Consider the following 25,863-nt stretch of genomic DNA (forward strand, 5'->3'; position numbering starts at 1 on the left):
TATTTCTTCCTCGTTTGCTAAACTTTTCTCTCTTTCTCGTTGTATCACATGGTGCATTTGTACATCAACAATAAAAATAACGAGAACTAGAACACAGTTTCAAAATTTAAAATTTTGTCGTTCATAAAACTCATTTGTTCGTCCTAAAAAGATCTATTAAATTCATCTAATTGTTCCAAAAAAACATCTTAAGCTAAACTCGTGTAAACGAATAACTAAGTTATAACAAATCGAGAAGGTATAATAATGTGTATGATTTGATAAATTGACAGACAATTATTAGGCGTAATAAACATGGCTTAAAAAAAATAATAATAATATGAACGTAATAGTGGGTTGGTGGTGAAGATAATGATGTATGAATTTACTGTTTCCACAAAGACAATATGTCTAATCAATGTTCATCATTTCCACTCACCAAACAACTCATTCCCATGTGATCTGATTATCTTTTTTTCCTTTATATTTTTTTTAGGTAATTCTACACTTATTTTTAGGATAAATTACTTATTTTCGTTAACGATCTTTAAAAATATTAAAAAAAATTATAACCCATAAGTTTTGAATGGAAAGCGAACGTTGCAGTTTTGTTAATACCCTTGAGATTAATTGTGGTCGTTAGACGTAATTTTGAATGGAAAAAATTTTAGTGGATTATTTGATGATAATGTTAATTGTTTCATTCATTGAATTTGTCTCTAAGACGTCGCCTTCTAATCGGTTTCTATTAAACAATCTGAGTTGATTAGTTTTGGTGATAGTGATTGGGCCATATGTCTACTCGCCTTCTAATCCGTTTCTATTAAACAATCTGAGTTGATTAGTTTTGGTGATAGTGATTGGGCCATATGTCTACTTTACCTGTGGCTCCATTGCAGGAACCCGCCTCGAATGGAAAGAGGATGCAGGAACCCGCCTCGAATGGAAAGAGGATTCTTAAAAAAATAAATTAGTTAATTTTGAAACGCTAATAGTAGTATTTAAACTAAAAAAAAAGTTATAGGGTAGATTTTTTTAATTATCAAAATCATTGCTTATAATATTAAATTTTAAATTTTTAAAAATTAAGTGGGTGAAATATATTATATTATATATATGTGTTTTATGAAGACTATATTGTCATATTATTAACGTGTATTATCCAAAATTAATTATAGGAGCATTTTTAATTTAAAAAATATTTTATAGAAAAGTTTTATATTTTTTTTAAGACAAGAGTAAAGTTTAAAAATATTTTTTATTAATAAGACCTTTCAAAATAAAATAAGTCTGAAATTTCAAGAAACAAAATTAAGCTTAGATATAAAACCTAACATTATGAAGAGAGTCAATATCAGTGCCAAGAACAATTTGTGAAACGATTAAATAAAGTAAAGCAAGTGATTGATTACGGATTAACAGATCAAAATTTTTCAACTCCAGTGTTCTAGAACTGAACTGTACAAAAGGAAAACAAGAACATGTTTGATGATTATGATTCTTCATCACTGGCTAAACTATGATCATTGAGTGTAATATCAATGGGCGAATCACGCTTGGGTGCAGCATCATTTGTCTGTCTAGCGGAGATTATCCGATCGAGTGTTTCGTCGGGAACCGAGATTCCTGTGGTTTCCAGATCTGCTACGATGGCAATGGCTGCATCTAGTTCCCCAAGATCAAGACACAGGGTAATAACCTCATCATATAATGGGCTGCAATACAGAGACGTCCCAAGAGTTAAACACACAATTATCTTCCAATTTGAGTATATACTCTCGAGAAAAGGTCGTACGTTCGAAACCCCTGCTCGGAATCTAAAGGAAAAAGAATTTACAATGGAATAATGATTATCTGTGTTCTAATTTAATGGTAAGAAATATATACACTCCACACAACCCAAATCAACCTGGCCTGTTGAGGTAGAATATGAATCAACTAGAGAGATGTTCATAACCATGACACCTATCGTGATGATAAACAGCTTACGGAAAGACAAAGTTTTATACTTACATACAGTTAGGCCTTGTCTATTGGAGACAAACTAGGAAACTTTTAGAGAATGAGAGACAAAAGTGAAAATGACATAAAATTACTTATCCAGCTTTTGCACAATACCAAATTCCAAGTTCAAACGCTGAGTTTTTTTCTTTAATTTCTTTGTTCCTTTTAGGGTTTAAGAGCTTGATAAATCAGGAAAAATAAGCGTACCTCCCAAATACATAGCCAAGACTATGAGTTGTCTGCAAGATCTTAAAAAAGGCAGACGGAAGAGGAGCCTTGATGGCAGCTCGCAAGATCATGGCACAGTCGCCAATTGTTGGTATCCCACCCAATTCAATCACCTGTAAAGAATGAAAGATTAGACAGAAACAAATTTAAAGATTTCTAATGCTACTGTTGAAGTCAAGAGGTCAATACAAACAATCTCTATGGTAATGATTTCCATATGAAATTTTGGAAACGGCAAATTCACCAACATTCAGCAACCAATTGTTCTTCTATGCTATGAATTTCATGCAGAAAGAAATCGACTAATTTAACCTAATTTACTCAAATGCGGATGGTAAGTTGAGAGAGAGAGAGAAAACAAGCGAAAAAGGTAGAGAGAAATTGCCTTGTGCATAATTTTAATGGCCAACTCCACTTCCCATTCCTGTGACCACCTCCTGGGAGGTCTGTTCTTAAGTTCTCTCTCCCAAGTCCAACCCCAAACATCAGCTATTGTGTACATGTCAGATTCATCAAAGATTTTCCTCTTTCGCAACTCTCCAAATGCCTCGAATAAATCTTCAGGAAACCAGTCTTCATCACGATCATCCTGCATCCACATATTAAAGTAGGAAGATGTAAGCATACCTCAAATTGTTTTAATTTAATGGGTAAAGGGTTTAATGCAAACATAAGTTTCCATCAGTAAGAAGCTGATTTTGAAGATTTAGTTCCCAAAATTCTAACGCAGTTGGCATATAATTATCCTCCTAAAATTCATTTCCATAATCTCTTTCTCCTTACCTTAGTAAATAGGCCTTTGAATATACATGTTTAGATGAACTCAGTTAACTAATACGAGGATATTTCAGCATTGAGAATAGACGTTCAAAAAAAAGGGGAAACCGCAAGATGCTGTAAAGTTTTGTAAATCTTTTAAGTTGGGCTGTTGACATTTATGAAGTGCGCGGTTGTTTTGTAGATTGGTCTTTTCATGCTTGTTTGAGTTCAGAATTTGTGGAATTTTTCCACTTTTTTAATTCAATATATTGGTTGATATTCTTTTGTAGTTTTTCATTCCATCAATGAAAAAATATGTTTCCTTTTAAGGAAACTAGAAGTTGACATCTCATACCTCAACTGATGCTCGAGAACGTCTTCTCCTTGACTTTTTGGATGTTGTTGAGGTTTGGTCAACGTCTTTCAACAATTGGACACCTATCATTTGAGGAGGCTTCTTAGCTTCAACTTCCTTCTTAATAACTCTTTCACCATCTTGATTCTCAGTTGGTTCAACCTCCTCTTCCTCCTCGGCTTCTTCTTCATCAATCTCCTTTGCAACGTCTTCTACAACGTCAACATCATCCAAAGAATCAAGAGGTTCTGACTGATCATCTTCAGAAGGTTTAACATTATTACTGTCCAAGCCTTCTCCAAGAAAACGGCGTTTCCAGAACTCTGTGTTTCCTTCGTGTAGCTTTATTCGTGAAATTAGTTCATCCAGCTCTTCATCAACCTGAAGATAAAGGTACGTATTTGTTAATAAAATTTTTAGTGGCTCTTAATAATGTATCTTTAAAATGAATATCAAAGGACTAGTTAAACCTCCTCTTCCTCCTCCTCCACTGGAGGAACCCAAAGGGGCCGACCACGAGACCGATTTATTCTCCTTGCTTTTTGAACACGCTGGTAAAGAACATTTCTAGTTCCATCAATCGGTAAACCTTGTGCTTCCAATTCTTCTTTTAATTCTGATACAAGCATCTTACTTGCAGCCTTTGGCTTTAAAATATTTGGATCGGGACCCTTTATAATTTTCTTCAATCTCTCCTCGACTCTAAGATAATCAGCTTCAGATGCATCCCCAAGAGCTGCAAGTCCTTCATTCTGCAAGGTTTTCAAAATCTTTCGGTGGTACATCTTCCAATCTTCTAGACATCGTTGCTTAAAGGATGTTTCCATAGGATTTGAATAGATGAATCCATCTGCATCAGGATCTAGAGGAGTTTTTCCTCTTCGAGGCACCCATCTCTTGCGTTCTCCAGTGAGTCCACCCTCTTCAATGTATCTGATTCACATGCAGAGCTAGTTGTCATCATCTTAAACAAATAGGATCCAAACAAAATGCAACATTAAACTATGAAATTGTTTCATGCCCAAATATTTGCCGTTTGGATTGGCAATTTCATATCCATGCAAACGACAAAAGCTTGTAACCTAAGAGAATCATCCACAAGTAGAAAGAAACTTGAGTTATTTCATCGAAAATAATTTAACTCAACGTTTTAACTTAAGTCCAATATTAAATCCCATAACATTTGCTTTTACCTGATAAATAAAGTCAGGAAATGTAAAACTCAAAAGAGAAGGCACAGTGATTTCAAGATACTGGCAGCTCAGAATCAATCTTTAATAAATGAAACAAGTTCAACCAAATTAATAATAGATTGTAAGGTAAAACCTTACGAAGAGAAAGATATCTAACTTTAGGTATTCTTCAGCCCTTTCGAGAGTGCTGCTAAAGAACCATGTTTTCTTGGTAAATTCCAATGCATGCATACTTCCCGCCCGAGGCAGAAACCTAGAAACCTACTTGTGCTGGAATAATATTATGATATTGATTTGATTTTTGTTGGATTGGAGTCCATTTCCATAGCTATTTCTAGACCCTTTTGGCTGGGCTTGTTTTTTTGTATATACTTGTTTTCTTTCTTTTTTCTCAATGGAAATTTGGTTTGTTACAAAGAAAAAAAAAAAGGGACTTGTTGCTGATATACTTTTGTTACTTGATCTTGTTTCAATCCACCATGTTTTCATGTTTTACATAAGGCCGTTGCCGGCACTTATGTCATATGTCCCATTCTACCACAAGCGTAATCCAGATATGGTTGTTTGTGTACAACTAGATGAGGTCTTAAGTTCTTAGGCTTTCCAGTCTCCTCCTAGTATTATTCGAAGTTCTGAACTATACAAGGATCCAGGAGGTACTGATGCTATGTGAGAACTAATTATTAACTATTATTAAATTTCCAGATCTTCATCTTGAGAAGAAGCTGGCTTTTTAGGATAACCAATGATATACCCCTATTATTGAAGTGGACAGTAAGAAGCAGATGAGGACTGAGTCTACCTAGTAGTTTGTGTGATTGTGAAAAGTGAACCCCATTACCACTATTAGTAAAAAGGATACATTGAGAAAGTATTTAAGGAGTTTTGTTTATTGAGTGGGCACTCTCTTGGGTTAGGAAGCTAAGAATTCAGAAGAGAAAGGGAGCCCCCAAATTCTCTCTTATTCGTTTACAACTTCGCATCTTTAGGAATAAGCCACCGAAGAATCCTATTTTTAAGTAGCAGAATGAAGTGGGACATGTTTCCGGAAGCACAAGCAACATCCAAATCCTAATCTTGAGGTCACACAAAAGTGAAAAAGAACATAAGATATGTAACCGGATGGCAAAATAAGATAAAGAAAGAGTCAAATAGAAAGAAAAGACATGTAAGACAATGCAGAAAAAGGTTCAAACAAATCAGTAAACAGAGAATCATCGTCCAGACCAGGGTGCATTCTCAAGTGGAATTTCTTCCTCCAACACTGAAGGCCATTGCCAAAATCAGGCATGTGCCTATTGTTTTAGATATTGCTTTTGGAGTGATGACTAATACCCATGATTTTTTACCCTTTTCCAGAATTAAGAAAATCAATAAACTAATCGTCCAATAAATTTATCAAGGTGGTATTGAAAAGAGTACATAAGAGAAGAGGCAAAGCCAGAGTTGCGGGAGATTACTCTACAATATTATATACACCTTGCAATGTAGTCTATCTCGTATCCATGTTCAGCTTCTTCCTGTAAAGGTTCAATCCATGAGCTCACAAGTGATCGATACTTTCTGCTCAAGATCATGGCTCTCGAAGGAATCTGTTGGTTGTCTCTAGCCATAGCTTCTAATGCTTCTAAGAGCTCTACAACCCTACCTGCACAAAAGAGGGACACCATTTCAGAAATTTTCTAATGGCTATGGGAAGTTATAAGAAAGGATTCTGATTAGAACATTTAATAACTGAAATAGCTGATCAATCAGCCGCTAGTTGTGATAAACACCCAAAACCAAGGAGTATTAACTAAAAGAAGACAATTCAAATGAAGTGAATTGGATCACCACTCTCTTTATTATCTTACAATAATGTCGTTATCTTGTTCATTGCCAAGTTCAGAGGCTATTAATTAAATACTAGCAAGTGTAAGCAGACGAGCTGAAACTGAAAGCGTTGTAAGCAGTCAAACAGAAACAAGATAAGCAACTTCCTGTATTGATGCAAAAAGATTAGGCTTCCTCAATAATACCTCCACATATGCTTTATTAATACTTATCAAGAAGATCAGCATTTACTCACCATCAATTGATTTGTTGACACGACTATGAAGAGAAAAAAAAAATGTTAAATTCTGATAATAAGAAACAATCCACAATCCTAGAAAGGTATCATCAAAGGATCAGCTTGGAAACCATCTACTAAGACTCGATGTTCCAAATAATCAAATGATCCCTGACCCAAGTTGCACTTCCTAAGATTTAATCAGCGGATAACCTTAAGACTCGCAACACCCTAGTAAGATGGATTAACTGTTCTGTCATCAATGAGCTATGTATTAAAATGTCATAAAAGTAGACTAGAACAAATTCCTACGGAAAACAGAAGGCCACTAGACATCATTCATCAAAGCTTGAAAAGTGGATGGGAGCATTTGGAAGGTCAAATGACAACTAAGAATCCATAATAGCTCTCATGAATTTGGTGAGTTATGGTATACCCGTCCTCAAGCTTAAAACAAATTGATGATGTCCCAATCTTACGTCCAGCTTTGATAATATCTTAGCCCATGCCCATTCAACGCATCCAGCAATACACTGATGGTGTCATGATAAAAGAGAGTAGGCATACAATGACATGTCTATTTAATTTGAGACAGCCCATTGTATTAGTCGTGACACTAATGTAAAACAAATAAGCACATAATGTCTGTATATGTCTAGTCCACTTAATTTTGTAACCTTGACATTTATGCCTATTTTACCTTATAAAAGAACTTAGACTACTTCATATATTGTGAACTTTGCATTCTTTGTGTAATCTCTTAGTTTGTTCCTGCCACATCTACAGGCTGGTCTATTATTTTAGCTGAAGGGTATAATGGCCCGTTGGTTTCTTTTGCTTGCTAGTTAGTTGGGTTGCTGTTCGTTTTTGAGTTTTAGTTGTTTGATGGTTTTTTCTCATGTAAATTGAAGCTGCTACTTTTTAATTTTTCATTTAATTAATGGAAAAGCTTGTTTCCTTCAAAAAGAAAAAGAAAAAGAAAAAAAGATGTTAGTCAGGAAAATACACGCCATATGAAATTACAAGCCATGTACACAATATCTACAAATTGATAGTCCTTTTATGAATAAAATAGGGGGTGTTCATTTTATTCGGTTAGAAGTTCCATGACTATGAATTTACCTTTTGCAAATAAAACATTTAGTGACTCCTCGGTTGAATTTTAATTGGGAGTTAATTTTTAGACTGTACAATATTTGGCATGTCAAACGAGTTATTTAAAAATATGAATATACTTCTTTTTTACTTTTTTGTTTTAATGCTCGTGAATGATCCAACAAGCTTCCATGCACCTAGACTAAACTCAAAAGACAACCTCTTGACCTAAGTAAATCATAAATAAGTGTGACAGTAAAATCCATCAAAGTTCCTCTTCCTGCTTCAAAATCAATAATGGCAAGAAAATTAAGAAATTCTTGTTACCACTAACAATGATGAATTGTAAAATACCTTCTCTACATAAAGCTCGAAGATACAAGGAAAGTGGATCACCAAAACTTCCTTCATGATGCAAAGCTTTTGTTCCACCTGGAAAAGTTTTTAGCCCACGAAAATGCCTGATGGCTTCTCGTATAACACAATACTTGGTAAAACACTCTACCAAGAGCCTGAAAAAAATACATGATTTTATTATGCACCAATATAACATACTATAAAAGAAAGAACATAGAGAGAAATAATAAAAGAGTAGAAGCCTAAAAGACTTTATCTGCTATCCAGGTAGAAAAGCAACTTTCATTACATAATTCTTAAAAAAGAAGTTCCACCGTTAACCATTTCATCAGTAAATGAGACTCGTCAACACTTTGGGTTGCTTCCCGATACATTCTTCTTGTGTTCTTCCCATAATGGTGTATCCTTTGTAGACACCAATCTGAGGATTTGTATCATTTATTGTGGAGCTGCCCATTTGTTCGGTCCCTTTGGGCCCGTTGGTTGGTTTTAATTTATGTTTGGTTTGGAATAGGGACTACTTTGCGGTGATTGAGGAGGTTCTCCTAGGGCTGCCTTTTTGTGAGAAGAGCAATGTTTTGTGGCTAGCAAGTTTCTTTGCGGTGTTGTGGGGGGTTTGGCTTGAGAGGAATAACATAATCTTTAGAGAGCTTGAAAGGCTTGGAAGTTGGTGAGATTTAATGCCTCTTTGTGGGTATCAATTACTAGGTCTTTTTGTAATTATGATATTGGTTTAGTTTTGTCAGATTGAAGTCCATTTGTGTAGTTTTTGGTACTTTCTTTTGTGACTTGGTTTTTTCTATGCCTTTGTACTTTCTTTCATCATTCTTAATGAAAGTACAGTTTCTAACAAAAAATAATAAAAAAAAGTACATCTATCACTTCAAACAAAGCAATGAGAGAATAATTTCTTTAATTTCCCCATTAACTAAGGTTTCAACTTACGCATAGGTTCTCATGTTAGGCTGTAGACGCTTGTGGTCTTCAACCATCATGCCAAGTAACTCAGCAACATCTTGCACCCTACTCAAAACAATGAAACGATAAGTAGTAAAATAGTAAGAATTACAAACATCTACATGAACAAGAGAATAGAAACGAAACAAGCTTCTGAACAAAAGTAGTCATATAACCACAACACAAGTTTTATTCACTTCCACAGAATAAAAAGTATATCATCTATCATATAAAATGGTAAAAACAAGGCAGAAAAGACATCACCGAGTATAAGTGAAACTTCTCTTCTAAAGTTTTACCCTGCATTTGGAATCAAGAAGGTTCAAGGTGTAATTTTATAATTCATGATTTGAAAATAATGATCTCTTATCTTGTTTGGAATGAGAAAGATTTGGAAGGAACGTGAATAAAATATTTTGTCAGACAAGAAAGACTTGAAATGAATTTATCTAAAATATTTTGTTTCGATGTTCCTTGGAAAGGAAAAGAAAATAAAGCATAACCTTTCAATCCTGTTTTATTGATTAAAAAAGGTAAAAATATGAAAACATTCAATCATAATTTTCTTCAAATTTGTTATGAAATCCAACAATACCCAACCATTTTAGTTTGGCGTAGGATTTTAAATCATTCTGTTTCAAGAGATAACAAGCTTACGAATTCCTTGAAACTCCTTCAGATTTACAATCACGCCAAAATCCTGAGGAAACAGAGCGTTGGTAAAAAAAAAATTGTCACGTCCAAAAGGATGCTTTTTTGGCTAAAAGAACTGCTTTAATCAAGAAAAATAAATAACAGTAAAAAATGACTACACAAAAACATAGGCTGAAACTAAACGGAAGAGCGTACAGAAATAAATTATAAGAGATCCAATAGCATGTGATCAGAAACAAGGAAAAATCTTGAAAAGCTTTGTAACATGGGTCAACAAGATGTATTAACATGCACCAAGTTCCAAACGTCCACTCATGAAATGGAGAAAATAAGACTAATTTGTTACCACAATAAAGGAAGAAAACACCAGCCCAAAAGAAATAACCGCGACCTCAAAGTGGATGCAACATAACAAGAAATTTATGAGCAAGAACATAACTATCATTCATTTTTTTAACAAAGAACGAACATACCTATCATAAGATTCAGCTCTTGTATATGCTTGGATCACCCAATTATATGTCTCAGTGTCAGGCTTCATGTAATCTGTCATATGATTTAGTTGAAAAGTATCAAACTTCAACCATGGAGAATATGAGCAGAGCTCAGTTACAAACTGCACATAAAGCAAAACCAGCTGAAAGTTGGTCCAGACCATATTTATCGAATGATTCATTCTTCTTGTATTATACCAAAAATATTATTACAAGTTAAATAAACCAAAACAAATGGTGATTATTGAAATTCTGAAGGACCGTTAACACGAGTTGTTCTGTTGAGTTGAGTTTTTTTTTCCCCCACTCTTTATTTGAGTCTTGAGCATATCAAGACATTATGGATGGATGAAAATCAGCTACAAAATCAAACATAAAAAAGCTCTAGCTCTGAATATCTTTTTAAAAGAAAACAAAAATTTCAATGATTGAAGAAAAATTACAATGAGTCACTAAAACTTAAAAAGGAAAAAGTCCAGCCCAGAATCCATAAAATATAAGGTAACCAAAAACCTAGACTAAAGACCAGAAGAGAACAATGCCACCCAAAACTTGAAGCTAAGAATAGGAGTAGGTCATCACAACGTAGATTGCCAGAATCCATAATATGTATTTACTAGGAAAGATAGATTGCCTATGCATTTTTGAGAATATCAAACAAAACACATGAGCACAGAAAAAATAGTGCAAACCTTCTCCATATTCCATGTTCTCAAATGTTGAGAAAGCAATTTCAGGTATTCCACAAGTAGCCTAAACAAGTAAATAAACCATATTAGTTTGATCTCTCCAACCGCTTCAAGCACAAATGGACAATAATTGTAGACTTCATAACTTACTAGCATTGAGGAAATAAATATTATTCATTAAATAGCCATTGCACACACATATACAAGTTTACAAATCCTCCAATGGTGTAAAGCTCTCCAAGGAAGCAAGAGGCATCTTGATTTTTTTTTTTTTTTTTTTTTAACAAGAAACAACTTCTCATTGATATAATGAAAATGAAAAAGTGTTCAAGGGATACAACATCTCATTGGGTGTGGTTATACTCTAAATTGTTGGTTCAAGCTCTTCCACTAGTTCGACGTCAGTTGGGTGTTCTCCAATCTTTTTAAGTATAATTTTATGCAGCTGATTATTGGTCCTTTGATGAGTTAGAAGGCTTCTCTTCTATGATAAATGCGATGGAGGCCATCTACTTGGAAATTTGGATGGAACGAAATCAAAGAACTTTCAAAGATAAGCATTTATCATGGGTTGATAGATTTGATTCTGCTCGTCTAAAGGCTTATTCTTGGTGCGCTCTTTCCAAGTTTTTCGTGGATTTTTCATTATATGACATTAATTCGAAATGGCATGCTTTTATTTATCCTATGTAATTGTTTTTATTTTCTTTTCTTTTCACTCCCTTGTGGAGTTTGTGTTTTTTAGCATTAGTCTATTTTCATTTCTTCATTGAAAAGTTTGATTTATTGTTAAAAGAAGTATACAATTCATCCATGAACAATTGTAGATCTATATGTTAGAAACCCCCATTAACCGGGATTTTTCATCATATAGACTAAATAATTACAAATTTTAAGAACAATTACTAAATTATTATATACAAATTTTGTAAACTAAATTGTTACAAATTTTAAACTACAATGACTACTTGTTACATATAAAAGTTTATGAATTAAATAATTACAAATTTTAAACTTCTATATTCTAAAGCTTATATAGACTAAATAGCTACAATTTTTTTTATTAGAAGATAACTACAAATTTGTACCTGCATCTACATTGTTATGTACTAAGTTCAGAACTAAGATACTACTTCAATAAAAGTATATAGACCAAATATAGAGATCCAAAAGAGAATGGGAAATAAGTTTCCATTTCAAGGTCTCAATTTGAGAAAACCTATTCATGGTTTATCAAAAATTTGATCTTTCAACATTTAGTAAAGCTTTGGAGAAACATTCAAATTTTTATACTTTGTAGCCTTCCGAGATGCTTAACAAAAACAAATTGACTTGTGTACTATAACAGCTTATGAAACTAGTAGCCTATAGATACAGATACCAAAACTAATCCAATGACTCCATCAAATAATAAATTCCCCACTTCTTTTAGTGTCCCCCCTCCCTACACAAGTGGAGAGGGAAGAAGGAAGAGGGATAGAAGAAATTATAGAGATAAAAAGAAGAAGAAAAAGTGATCATCCTTATGTTATGCAAACCACAAAGTCCACGAGAGCAAAGTAACAAATTTGACTGTTAAAATTTTTTACTGCTGGACACCTACCAATGGAAGCTTAATCAGTGAAGTCTAGAAGAACGTACATATAGATATATACAATCACTATCAGAACCATTATTATAAGGGTCACTTTCTACTTTTTTATATTCAAAACAGAATCCTTAATTAACTATACCTGTATGAGATCAGCTACGCATTCCTAAAAAATTGTACAAAATTATCCAATACTTAAGATACGTCACCTGGACACTGAGAAGGCAATTGAAATGAAAGGTTGTTGCCATCCGCCCAGCAGCCTCCATTTCATAAGAAATCTCCAAGGCATTTGAATGGTCCCCAGCTTTACAGTCTTCCTCGATTAGAAGATCGTAAATCTTGTCCGTGGCTCTGAGGCCCCCTTTGGCACCCTTTAAGAACACTTTATTGGCGTCTTCTAAATATTTGTTCTTTACGAGTTCCTCTAGTCAAAATAACTCAAGCAACTAAAACAAACTATAAACATAACTAAAATATATACGTTTTAAGCATCATTGTCAGGAAGTTCAAGAGATTACCAATAAGAATGAGCCAAGCTTGGCGAATGTCATAGTTCAATTTCTCCATGGCTGCAAGGATTTCTAAGCCTCTAGTAGCAAGACCCTTGTTACCAAATAACCGAACTAATGCAACAAACGTTTCATGAAGGGGACGAAGTCCAGTACTTAATTCCTTTCTCAGGGATTGCATCTACATTCAACACAACCATAAAATTTAGAAAAAGAAAAATACATATCTGAAAACAAAATTTACAATGGAACCGAAACAAGGTTGATTTTGTCAGGGGGAAAATTGAATTCCACTCCTTCCACCTAAATACATACATGTCTACACGAAAAGGGGGGACAAATTATGGATACACCTGAACAAATTAAATACAGTCTATGTTATACGTTTTCCCGTCTTCTGCTTACCAAGTGACAAGTGCGAAGGTTACATTATATGAGAAAACTTCAACCTCAAATTACGATACCGATTAGATAAGTTTTTGGAACGGGAAAGACAAACCGAGGGTTAGAGTTCCTTTACTTCAAAATATCCGATAATGGAAAAGAAAGAGAGAAAGCTTCAGGTTTCTCACCGCTCCCTCAGCATCAGCATTGAGAACATGTGAAACAACCAAGCCATGGAAGGAGCGAGGACCAGGGCTCAATCCAGCGGCAACCATATCATAAATGACATCAGAAACGCCAAGTGGATCGTGGTTTCTAGCGCGGTCCATGAGTTCCTCCATGAAAGTGAAGCGAAGGGACTTCTCAAGCACAGTGGAATCGTAGTCCTTTTGTTGCAATTGTTGCTGCCGCGACTGCCGCTTCTTTCTACCCCGCTTCTCAGTAGAGAGAACTGAGCGGATGGGGGGGAGGACGGCATTGTGGAGGGAAAAGGAATGGTGCTTGTGGGGAAGGGTGAGAAGGCAGGAGTGAGAGAGCAGGAATTTGGACATTAATGGCTGCGGGAATTTGGATAAGAAACAGAGCCTCCGCGAAGAGAAGAAAGAAGGCGGGTGCTGAGGGAGAGACGATAATGAACTGCTCCAACTATCGTGGTACTGTAAAAATAAATATCCAATTTTAATTTTTTAAGACAAAAATAAAACTTCTCAATTTTTAAACAATACCTTTAAATTTAAATAAATAAATAAATATATCACAATACCTTTAAATTTAAATAAATAAATAAATATATCGGTCAGGCTCGTCCTAAGGTTATATACTGTAAGCCGTTGTTATTTCTCTCTTGCTTGCTTATATAACGTCTCTTTCAAAAATCTATCTCTGTCCTCGCTTTCTAAAACATTCTCTTAAAACCGAGGCCAGAGACTTGAGCATACGTCGTTTGGCCGTAGACGACGCAAGAACAAATTGACTTAGCTCACTTGTCGTTGGAAAGTGAGTGTCGCACAATCGAGTCCGCTGCCATATATATATATATATATATATATTATTAAAAGTACTCACGGTAAAGTAAACGTGTTTACTTTTTTAGAGAAATTATAAAGTTCACAGTATTTTCGTTAATTTATCATTTTTTAAATGGATTAAATATGCGTCTGACGGATAAATGTATGTATGCATGTATAGGCGAGACAAAGATTTGGGAGGAGTCGAGAGGTGTGAACGAAGAATATAGCTCGGATCTTTTATCCCATTTAGTTATTCTCTCTCGAATTAAAAATTATAAAGAAAAGAGAGAAAAATAATTATAGAATAGGTTTACTTAATTATTTAATTGGATTTAGATGGGTATAATTTTGTGACGTATAAACATTTAATTATAGGATAATAAAAAAGGAGAAGAAAAATAATTTAATCGAAGAGTTAATTTCGACTTAAAATAGCGTGTGTTTTTTTCTCCTTACGAGAGAGAAAAAATGGGAACATTTTCACTCTTGGTGTCCTTCGATTCTCCCCCCTCCCCCACAAACGTCTCAATCTTCGCCGCCATGAGCAGAGCCGCCGTCGGAATCACTGCCGTAGTGTCGAGCTTCATCGCCAGAATGCGATCCCCTACTCTTGTTATGATCTAATGTAGAATCACTTCTATTTACATTATTCGATGAATCTCTGCTATTTTCATTTTCCGATGCGTTGCTGCTTCTAGCTGAAGAGCCTCCATCGCTCGATGAGGAACTGTTCTTTCTGGAGTGATTTCGCGGTGGTTGTACGTCGTCTTTGAATCCGACTCGTTTTTGCTCAGATTCTTTGTTTCTCTTTATCTTTGTAGGTTTCTGATTTCTTGGACTGATGTCTTGTTCTTCATCATCTGAGGTGTCTGTTTCGTGGTTTCTTGCACTTGTGAAGTTTCCAGATGCGCCGTCTTTTCCGATTTTTCGAGATTCGGTATCGGAATCTGAACAATCTGAAGAGGAGTAGTCCTCCTCGTCCTCCTCCTCGTCCTCAGGCTCCGGCGGGTAAGGGAGCGGACGGAGGTTCTCATCCGGAGTTGTGGATAGGAAGCTGAGGGCAATCATGACGTCCGCGATCAGAGGACGGACTTCTGCTTCCTCTTGCAGACACATGGCAGCGACGGCCACGGCCTGATTCAGATCTTTCTCCGGGAACAACCGCCCTAGGAGAGGATCGGCCAGGTCTGGAAATCTCTTTGGATCTCGGAAAAATGGTTGTGCCTGTTACACATCCATTGGAGTTTTCAAATGTAGCTTACAGTTTAAAAATATTTTTGGAAAGTAGACAAGTGAAATTAGCGGGAAACTTAATTTTTTTAAAAAGCCGAAATTAAAAATGAAGTAATTATCAGAAGGATGTTAAATTTTAGAAACAGAAAACGAAATGATATTGAAAAGCATAACATACCCAAGCAACAAGATTCTGCTCGTTATTTGGTTTTGTAGTGTCGACAGCTTTTCTTCCAGTGATGAGTTCAAGCATCACAACTCCAAAGCTGTATATATCAGACTTGGCGGTGAGTTGACCACCTCTTGTATACTCAGGAGCAGAGTAGCCATAGGTGCCCATGACCCTTGACGGCAACGGAGACTTGTCGCCGCCGCCGCCGCTGAGATTTGCAAGTCCAAAATCAGAAAGCTTTGGGCTGAAATCTTCATCGAGCAAGATGTTTGACGACTTCAAATCACGAAATATTATGGGAGGATCCGTCTGGTCATGCAGGTATTCCAATCCTTTTGCAACTCCTAATGCTATTTTTATACGAGCAAACCAATCCATTGGCTTTCTATCTTCTTTTATGTCTGCCAATATTGAATCATAGTTTGATGACATATATATGAATATATTAGATTCTATTTCTCACACTATCTTAGAAGAAGAAGGCACATTAGGGATAGAAAATATACCGAAGAGACAATCTTCCAAAGAACCTCCAGGCATATATTCATACACCAAAATCCTTTGATCTCCATCTGCACAATATCCATTGAACTTCACAAGATTTGGATGCTTTAGAAGGCTCAATGCCTTAACCTCACCAAGGAAGTCCTTGTTCCCTTGCATACCATTTCTATCAAGCTGCTTCACAGCCATCACCTTCATTTTTATACAGATTTTATTGAGTTATGTTTAGATTGAACGTGTCTTAAACGAACCAATTTGGTTGGTTTAGTTAGTTACCTGGCCACTTGGTTGAAAGGTAGCCTTAAAGACCTTCCCAAACCCACCTTCACCCAAAAGACATTCCTGGCGGAAATTCTTTGTAGCCGTGGCTAGCTCCCGGAAAGTGAAGTTCTGGGCATCTATTTTTTCACCTTCTTGTGCTGTCTCCTTCCCTTCCTCTGTGGGCTTTGTTTTGATTGCCTCGGGTGCTATAAATGACATGAAAACTTTAGTTCAAATAGAAATGGAAATATATGACATGAAATGACTCTTTTACCCCTTTTCTACATTATTATTGGATAATAATGTTGGGAATTTTTACATTAGGAGAATCCCAAAATGTTTCCATGGAAATTTAGATTAATGTAAAAATTTCTCCCTTTTGTTTTCTGGTTGAAGGGAAAAGAATGTGCATGGATTTAGGATGAGGGGTGGGGGTGAGAGAGAAGTAACAGACCAGGGGACTTAGGGTGCGGCGGAGTACGGTGGCCGGAGGAGAAGGAGGCGGAATTGTCGTTGTTCTTATCGGCCCCTTTCTTGCTCTTAGACGAAAAGCAGGGAAAGCAACTCATGGTGAGATTGTGGATGGACCAAGAGTTGTGTGTAAGTAATGGATGGATGGATGGATGGATGGGGGATCTGATGTGAAGAAGAAGAAGAAGAAGAAGAAGAAGTTCAGGGAAGCACCAAAGTCATGGAAGTGGTTGAGGGAGGATCCTGGGTCCTCCAAGGTTATTGAAGGACCCGGCCGGAGGAGAGGAAGAAGGAGGTTGGAGAACGGGGGGGGAAGGGGGAAGGGGAGACCAACTGTGAAAGTGCGATGATAAAAGAGGAGGCAATGGGGGATTGTGGAACTTACCCTACAAAAAAAGAGAGACAAAAACTAAAGGTTTGGGAGTTTTCTTGGGATGGAGAAATTTCTGGAGATTTTCATGGATTTCTCTTTGCCTCCCTTTTTTTCCTCTTTGGAAGGACAGAAAAACTCGGGGTTTTCATTTCTGTTTCTTTTCCATTCTTTGGTTGATTCAGGACATCCCGAAACACTCTCTCTTCCAACCAGAAGGACGGTTTTGTTAAGAGGCCTATTCAGCAACAACTCAACTCTAATTGGTTCGAGACTCTCCAATTTTGTTGATTAAAAAAAGTTATTCAAGAATAGTGTCTTGTTAGGACAAACCATTCCCATTTTGGAATGACCCATGCTTAGGATTTGGAATCCTAATTTCGTAATGATTAAGGCAATTTCCATGCGGCATAATTACGTTATCTATTCTTCTCATCTAAGAGAAAATGTTTTGTCCTCACTCACCACATGCATCATAGGAAAATTTATAGGATGTCGTCCAACATAGAATTACTCCAAGTAAAATATGCTTAATCAGCTTAACCATGAAATTCCTATGATTAAGCCACCAAAAAAGAAGATGCACTTTGTTGATATATGTAGTAACTTTCAATTCTTATTTGGATTTGGCCTCAGTTCATTCATGTATCTCTCTTTTACTTGTGTGTCACATTGACGTATCTCTAAAATGATATAATGTTGTCTACTTTGGACATAAGTATCCTCAAATAGTCATCCCTTTGATTTTAACTTGAGCTTATTACTTTTTTAACTAGACGAGTTTTAGTGCAACTCCTCTTCGGACCATATTGCTTGTTTGAAAGTTCAGCCATAGATTCACTATGGCTGTCATAAGGATCACAATTTCTTTGTTTAAAACTCGAAGATTTTATCTATATTAGAGGCATGACTTGATACTACTTGTTATGGACAATTATGTTTACGTTTCCAATATAGCGAGAATGGACCAATACACATGTAGGCTACCTGAGTCATTTTACTAATTCGAAGGAGGATTATTAGCTCAAATACTTCCTCTCTACTTCGACAATGTAGCTCCTTCGGACACTCATCTCTCCAAACAATTGCTAATTGGTGCAAGTGTCACAACCCTACTATGAAAATAGTAGGTTGTGACCCCACATGTTGACTGACTCCCATTTGACCACATGAGGGTCAAAACAGATAAGTGTCATGATGCGACTGAAGAGGACGATACATCATCCAACACACTAAGAAGAGTGTGCATTAGAGTCAAGTTAAGACATAAACAAGGTTGGAGAAAACGAGGTGACACAAGTAGGACCTCGGACCATAACCTCAAATACTACCCCAAACATTATTTTGTGTTTGATTGTAAATGTTAAATAGTAAATAGTATTATTTTGTATTTGATTGTAAATATAAACTATTTTCTAAATAGTTGTTAGTAGCTCTTATTTGTATATATTTATTTTCTTAATGAATTTTAGTAAATTTATTCGTAAGTTTCCATTTATTTTTATGCCCATATTACCCCTCGAGTCTATGTGGACAGTGGGTTGTTACATTATACCAATAATAAACTAAATTTATCAATCAACATGTTTTCATATCCAAGTGCTCACCTCCAAGTGCTCCTAACGCTCATCCAAACTTGGTAACCAAAGTCTTTCATGAGGTGAATAGTTTAGTCTTATCCTACTCATCTAAATGCAATTTCAATAATAACATTAGTATATCGATAGTATATAACATTATTATTGATCGATAGTATATTACTTATTGAAAATGCATTTTAAGTATATTTTGTTAATGTATCAGTAGTATATAAACTAGTATTGATTTATTGGTAACTTCAAGTATGTCATCAATCTATCAATCTATCAATCTATCACTAGTTTATTTCTAATTAAAACTTCAAGTACATCTAATATATCAATAGTTTGTGGACAACTCATTTAAAATGTATTTTAATGTAATCAAACCATATTGTTCTATAATAAACTGCACATATACAATTCAGTGAAAATTAAAAGTGAATCAAGTCATTGCAATTTACAATTGGAGATTCAATTTCATCATCCTTCATTGAAATACCGCATAGTTAATGTTCTATGATTTTCTTTTTTAACTTTTCATAATTTTTTCAAAAATATCTATCAACATCCAGATTTTAACAATATTTCCAAAGACATTTAGAAATTGAGACATTCAAATTTAAAATCTTGGATTCAATATCTGAGGTAATACAATTAAAAATACACCCAGTATACTAAAATACTACAAAAATAATGATAATAATAGAGGTCATTACACAATGAATTCCTACTTGTAAGTAAATGGAAGAAACTACCTACTTTACCTGCTAACTATTTCATACCTACCTATACAAACTCCTAAGCTATCTTGTAAGAGATTTCTGCATATCCCTTTCCTCCTATCGCTTCATATCTTTTCAACTTTTCCAACAATGTACATGTATCTAAATATTCACATGGGCTGCCCAAAAGGAGAAAAATATACCAGCGAGTCAGAATTCATACCTTCTATAATTGATAAGAAGCTAATTAGCAGCATGATGTAGGATGGAACGGCCTGCAACCGATGATCTGAAACTCTGTGGATTGTGGTTTCTGATCAAGTTTATTTGCAGACTGCCTTCATACTTCTCTGATCTTGTGAGCTGTTGGTAGAACACTAAAGGTAATACAATAGTTAGAACTAATATAAGATCAAGAAAAAGGTTGAATTCAAGCAGTGTAGTAGTGTAAAATGTTTGTTAAGATGCTAGATTAATGGTGTGTTCCGTTTTATAATGACCTACATGTAAGTTTTTGAAGTGAAATCATCAACATGCATATTGAAACTCTACCACGCTCATACTACCTCATCTCAGTTTCTTGAACTAGGAATTCTTCAACTGAGAACAACTTTGGTCTACTCAATGATATTTTTTTTAATTATTATTATTTATAAAATGTCGTTGTAAAACTTTAAACGACCGATACCAATCATGACTGAAGAGAACAGGAAAAGGACAAGTTATGCAACACCAAAACATTTCCCAGAGTAGTGGAAACCATAGCAAATGAGGACATTAAGAAACAATCGTACGACATGGAAAATCCACGCCAATACGACCACTTTGTTTATCTGTCATTGTGACTAGTCCAGAAATATTAGAAAACCCCAGAACAGAAAAGGATGATGTAAAATTGGCATTTTTGATACAGTGACGATGAGTTCAAATTATGCTACTGCAACATTCAGGGCAAATATCCCTGCTAAGGGGACAAAAAAAAAACAAGGAAAGAAAAAGTTATGCAAGATTTAATGTATAAGAAAATGGGATAAACTTCAAGGATACTATGAAGGATACATGTGAGGATAAAATTTCTGAAGCCCATATGCTGCAAGGTTGTGTGAATAAAACATGTTAAAAAAAGAAGTCATAGAAGTCACAGTTAAAGGCACATGGGATGTAGCATGAAAGAAAGACTTACCACAAGGTAGACATTGGTAATGTTAAAAAGTATGGCACAATTTGCGGGACAGCCCCTCATTTGAGGATCAGCAAACTAAAGTTCGTCTGGATTTACATATCTTCTGCCAGCGGAGTGATCATCTTCCAATTGGTCATGACACTTGGAAGGGGTATATCTATCATTAAATGAATTAAGCACCAAAGAATCTGAACTATGATTATCAGCTGTGTTCCTTTTCCAACTATCACTAGCTCTTAATTTATGATCATCCTTCCTTGCACTAGAATTGCCCCCCGATCTTGAGGATGAAGATGATCTAAAACCATGATAATTAGAGCTGCTAGAAGACAGTCCTCGAGATTTATGATGCCTGGTTTCTGCTGGCTCCTCATCATCTCGATCACTTGGATATCTCTTCCATTTGTGTGACTGGCTAGGACTACTGCTTCGATTTGAGAATCTATGATAGTGTTCTCGATCATATTTGTCTTTACTGACACCTTTCCTTTCATCTTCTGGAGAACCATAGTGCCCACACCTACCTTTTGGGGGCTTTTCGGATGCTGAATATCTGTTATCATAGTTAGACTGCTTCCGGGAATGACTTGAGCTATGATGCCTAGTTTCTCCATATGAGCTGTTGCTTCCTTTTGTGTGCCCATCAGCAATACTATCTCTTGTAATGTAATGATCAGTTGGTTGTTCAGATTTTATCCCTCTCTCTTCAGTTCCCTTCACAAAGTATCCAATCCCTCCAGCTTTCATAATTTCGTCCATGTATTCTTCAATAATATCTCTTGTAACCTTCCATGAAAGGTAAAATTAGTAAGAACATGAGTGTGGATAACATCTAACATAAAAACGTTTGATAGAAAAAGTTGGAAAACAGATGTCAGAACATATTTCAGGAACCGAAAATACATAATGGGTATCACATAGTTTCATGGTCTATTTAGCATTGCAGATTCACATCTTCCATAATTCGGCCATTGTTGCTGCAATCTTAGTGGCTTGAAAGTTGTGAATAATATTCTAAAAAGTGACCAATGTACGCCTAAGAAGATATTACCATCAAATGTTCTTGATAAGCATTATCATATAATTAAGAACTTTGTCAATTTTCCATAAAAGGCTATAAGAAAAGGAATCATCATGCCATACCCAGTTAGACTCTAGGCTAATAGCCAAAAGAGACGAGATAACAAAAACAATGGCTGACGTAAAATTGAACAAGCTGTTTGCTTACCTGTAAAGTTGATCGCTTTGCCTTTTTCCCACGGTATGACATTCTTCGACGTTTATAATCCCTTTCTTCAGCCAACAATTCCTCTTTTGTTTTGGTCTTGTCTCTATCCTGCTTTTATTAAAATTAAACCCATAAGATATAAAATATAGCCAAGAAACATCATGGGTAAGTGAACAATAAGCAGCTGATCAGCACCTGCTTCATCATTTATTGCTACAGTAAGTTTATTCTTTTAACATAAAATATAATGGGAGGAGATGCACAAAATGAAGGAAAGAACGGCAAAACATCCATCTCAAAAGCTCCTAAGAGACTCTACAATACACACCCAAAAAATAAGTATATAGAGGCACCAGCTTGATTTGGTTCCAAGAAGTTAATTTAACAAATATATATATATATATATATATATATAGAGAGAGAGAGAGAGAGAGAGAGAGAGAGAGAGAGAAAGAGAGAGAGAGGAATTGAAAGCTTTTTTTTTTTATATATTTTTTTAAAAATCTTTTTCTGCACATGATGTACCATTCAGGGCAGTAAATAAGAAGATTCGGCGAGACTTCAAATCACCAACAAATGAATGGAGAAAATTGGTAGGAAGAGTAATCCAGGTGGAAGGACAACTGAAAATAACATGCTTGATTATACCAACTACATAATTCATGACTAGACCATTACAGAGTTCAGAAATACCTCATCATGAGACTGCTGCTTTGGGAGTCCATCATGCTCAATTATAGGTCTATAGCTGCACCGTCTTTTACGCTCTTCACAAGCTCTTTGAGAGATATAGTTATGTTCAGAAACCCTAAAAGAGTTAAAGGATTAGTCTGTTTCTAACAGTTACCTACTTGAAAAGTGAGATCCTTTTCTTAGTACGAGAATTCTTTTGATGAAATCGTGAAGACAAGTGGAACAAAATGTGCAGATTAAATTGGATGAAAGAGGCAGATGAAAACTCAGAACATCCTTTTCCATAAAATTGCAACTGAAAGAAAAATGAAGATTAATTGAACTCAATAGAAGGGGAAAAGTTCTGTTACTTCTAGCTTACTTCTAGCATTTAAACCCTAAATTCCAAGAATTACTGCTGTACACATAAACTGGAGTCCACTTTCTAGAGCTGATAGTGCTAGGTTCAACCATTAATTTGAGTTTCAAAAGCTAGTTAAGGGGCTAGGCAACTTAAATCTCCAGGTGCTAAGAATTCTGTTGAAAAAATTTTCAAACACAGCTAGTATAGCTAGAAATGATGTCCTTAAAATGTTTAAGCATATTTATGACAAGGGCTTCGAAAGACAGATTCTAGAAGCTGTTCGGCCATCTTTTTTAGACACAAGACTCTAAAATCCCTTCGATCATCTTTTTTTTCTTAATCACTATGAAAGTTCGGACAAATTTGAGTTCACTTTCTAATATAACAGGACAAACATCCTACCCTACAATATTTGGTTGCCAAAGAAACTCGTAAAATTTTTATATCCTAGGAAGGAAGACATGGATTTAAACCCATTTCCTCTAAGTCTCCTAACAATTATTTTCCACCTCATGAATGATAAGCATAAACTTGTTGGATCAATGAATATCACAATCATAGCAATAAGGAAAACATCAAGTTCATCAAAACTAGTAACCAAAAAACAGAATATGGAGAAGTAACATACAGCTGATGTTTAGTTTGCAGATGAGAAAAACGTAAAGCTTTGATCTTTTCTTCAAGTAGGAAACGCTCATGCAATGCTGCAACAGCCGCAGCGACTTGGGACACAAAAATCACCCTGCAGTTGACCGTTTCTTCTCCAGTAACATAGACATTATTTATAACCTTCATATCCAACTTTTTCAAATTCACACTCTGTGTGTCGCTACAACTAGATACTAGATTATGAGAGCCCTCTACCAAAGTTGGACTCTCCACTCGCTTTTGTTCGTATGGCAAAAGCGACAAGCCCGATGCAGCATATAGTATACGTTGTCTAAGCATGTTAATAGCAAAGAACTTCCCGCTCATCTCCCCATACAATACGGAGAGCTGAGATGCCAGCCACAATAGTACTTGCACTAAAATCGGACACTTAAAACTGAGGTTCCCTGATCCACCCTCCATTCCATTTCCATTTTCCAGCGCAATTTGAAATCCCATAGCTTCCTTTGAAATTGCCATAAAACACAGCCTAAACAGCAAAAATATGTGATCCCTCATAGCAACATCAATAATAACACCATACCGAGGAGAATTTGCAATGATCCATGTCTTCAAACGGTTGTCCACGGCCATCTCTGAGCCCAATATGGACCGTATAACAATATGCGAATACACACTGGGGTAGTCATTCCACATTTCTACTTCACCTCTAAGAGCCCACAGATCAGAGGGCAGCATTCGAATCCCCTTCAACGAACTCTTCATCTCTCGATCACCATCATCATCACAAACAAAATTAGCACATTCAACAGCCAAAACACGAGGGAGAGTGAAGACTTTAGACATTTCATCCCGGTTAGACAAGGCAACCACGCCAGGGCAATCGAGATAGAAGAAATTGGAACTTCCATCAGAATAATCATTGAGAGAGAAACAAAGGTCGGCATCAGAATCCGGCATCGTTTGACGGAAGCGCTTTTCGTTAACCAACTCACGAGACGATTGAAGCGTTCGGGGGTAAAGCAAGGACTGGAGGAGTTGGGTCGGGTCGATACGAGGAGGAGGAGCGGAAGGGCAAAGGAGGGAGTGGTGGAAGAGAGAATGCGGCGGAACACGGTGGCGCCGATCAAAATTGCACTGAACGAAACCGGAATCGTCAGGCTTAGCAGATGGGGTTTGAATGAGGGTGAGGTAGGAGAGAGATTGAAGGGTCTGGTTGGCGACATGGATGAGGTTTCTGAGGGAGGAAAGAGAAGAAGACAAGTCCAGAGGAGGCTCACGAGAATCGGGAAGAGAGAAATTAGGGTTAGGGTTTGAGGGCTGAAACTTGGGGAAAGTTAGGTTGGAAGATGGAAGAGACGGGTTCATTGCTCGAAGTGAAATGGACGGAAGAGTGGGACATCGGCGGTTGCTCTTGTTTCTTATCAAATAAATACTCCCCCAATTTATTTATTTTTATTTTTTATTTTTTAATCTCGGTAAAGTTTTTCTTACGAGAAATTATGGATACCGATAATATCGAATTGAAATTCGAGTTAAAAACAGGTGATCCGTGCTTAAAGAGGGAAAACGAGTTTGATTAGACTGGACCGATCACTGACCGGTCCAAGTAGATTGGTCATCGTCTACCTTATGATAGTCAGCTCCTTGCACTCTCATGCCTTCTTCCTTTGTTCGGTTTTCGTGATTTAGCTTGGTGTTTGACTTTTTACTGAAACGGTAGAACTCATCAAATTGAGGACAACCGTTCAAGATTCACGAAGTTTGATTACAAAAAAAAAAAAAGAGGGAGTTATGGTCGTTCAAGGTTACAAAAATACCTAAGAATTTACTCGGACAACTTGAGCCAGACTCTAGTGTTTTCGTTCCATAGTCACTTCACAAATTCTAGCTGGTTTTACACATAAAATCTACATTATATTTTCATTTGTGTGAGTCTTCACCCACCTCGAGGAGGTATTAGGGATGTTGACTGTGTCTCTCTTTGGTTATTTTTTGAATTCCTCTAAATCTCCTCGTATTGAAGGTTAATTTGAATTGTTGGTTAAAAAAGAAACAGTAATCAGTGGTGATTGTAGGTGGTGAGGTAACAGTGGACGGTAGTGTAATTAGGTCATCATTGAGAGGCACTATAAGGGTATTCTATTCTGATAATTTTCACTCAACATAGACACTAGAGGGTT

General features: G+C 36.0%; 2 protein-coding genes and 1 pseudogene across 5 annotated transcripts; all 3 read right to left on the reverse strand.

Moving 5' to 3' along the window:
• Positions 1 to 1,333: 1,333 nt before the first annotated feature.
• Positions 1,334 to 13,948, reverse strand: LOC111499221. 2 transcript variants are annotated; one of them, XM_023150751.1, is made up of 13 exons: positions 13,490 to 13,948; positions 12,927 to 13,098; positions 12,615 to 12,832; positions 10,818 to 10,878; positions 10,105 to 10,177; positions 8,966 to 9,043; positions 8,018 to 8,175; positions 5,998 to 6,166; positions 3,796 to 4,258; positions 3,326 to 3,706; positions 2,597 to 2,800; positions 2,191 to 2,324; positions 1,334 to 1,694 (listed from the first exon to the last, which is right to left on the reverse strand). In XM_023150751.1, the coding sequence occupies exons 1-13, from the start codon at positions 13,850 to 13,852 to the stop codon at positions 1,472 to 1,474; spliced, it is 2,697 nt and encodes an 898-aa protein (XP_023006519.1). In that variant the 5' UTR covers positions 13,853 to 13,948; the 3' UTR covers positions 1,334 to 1,471. The 2 variants fall into 2 exon arrangements, with proteins under 2 accessions (XP_023006519.1, XP_023006527.1); XM_023150759.1 differs by lacking the exon at positions 13,490 to 13,948 and having other exon boundaries at positions 12,615 to 12,830; positions 12,927 to 13,091.
• Positions 13,949 to 14,952: 1,004 nt separating this feature from the next.
• Positions 14,953 to 17,050, reverse strand: LOC111496816 (annotated as a pseudogene).
• Positions 17,051 to 19,783: 2,733 nt separating this feature from the next.
• On the reverse strand, positions 19,784 to 25,085 carry LOC111497626 (U11/U12 small nuclear ribonucleoprotein 48 kDa protein). Of its 3 annotated transcripts, none has more exons than XM_023148484.1 (5): positions 23,700 to 25,085; positions 22,729 to 22,843; positions 22,036 to 22,143; positions 20,808 to 21,593; positions 19,784 to 20,714 (listed from the first exon to the last, which is right to left on the reverse strand). In XM_023148484.1, the coding sequence occupies exons 1-4, from the start codon at positions 25,046 to 25,048 to the stop codon at positions 20,883 to 20,885; spliced, it is 2,283 nt and encodes a 760-aa protein (XP_023004252.1). In that variant the 5' UTR covers positions 25,049 to 25,085; the 3' UTR covers positions 19,784 to 20,714; positions 20,808 to 20,882. The 3 variants fall into 3 exon arrangements, with proteins under 3 accessions (XP_023004252.1, XP_023004243.1, XP_023004235.1); XM_023148475.1 differs by having other exon boundaries at positions 19,784 to 20,001; positions 22,036 to 22,146; XM_023148467.1 differs by having other exon boundaries at positions 22,036 to 22,146.
• Between the last annotated feature and the right edge of the window lie 778 nt (positions 25,086 to 25,863).

Source organism: Cucurbita maxima, unplaced genomic scaffold (genome assembly GCF_002738345.1).
Source record: "Cucurbita maxima cultivar Rimu unplaced genomic scaffold, Cmax_1.0 Cma_Scf00002, whole genome shotgun sequence".
In the NCBI taxonomy this organism is placed as follows: domain Eukaryota; kingdom Viridiplantae; phylum Streptophyta; class Magnoliopsida; order Cucurbitales; family Cucurbitaceae; genus Cucurbita; species Cucurbita maxima.

Bases quoted from the DNA above. Each gene is read 5' to 3' on its own strand.
- LOC111499221 (XM_023150751.1), bottom strand. From the start codon at position 13,852: ATGTCCAAATTCCTGCTCTCTCACTCCTGCCTTCTCACCCTTCCCCAC. The intron at 12,833-12,926 runs GTAATCTCTTGA...TATTTTGACTAG, and splicing joins AGCTTGGCTCATTCTTATTG to AGGAACTCGTAAAGAACAAA. The intron at 6,167-8,017 runs GTATTTTACAAT...TCTTTTGTGCAG, and splicing joins TCGAGCTTTATGTAGAGAAG to GTAGGGTTGTAGAGCTCTTA.
- LOC111497626 (XM_023148475.1), bottom strand. From the start codon at position 25,048: ATGAACCCGTCTCTTCCATCTTCCAACCTAACTTTCCCCAAGTTTCAG. The intron at 22,147-22,728 runs GTATTTCTGAAC...TTTTAATAAAAG, and splicing joins AGCAGCAGTCTCATGATGAG to CAGGATAGAGACAAGACCAA. The intron at 21,594-22,035 runs GTAAGCAAACAG...CTTTCATGGAAG, and splicing joins CAAAGCGATCAACTTTACAG to GTTACAAGAGATATTATTGA.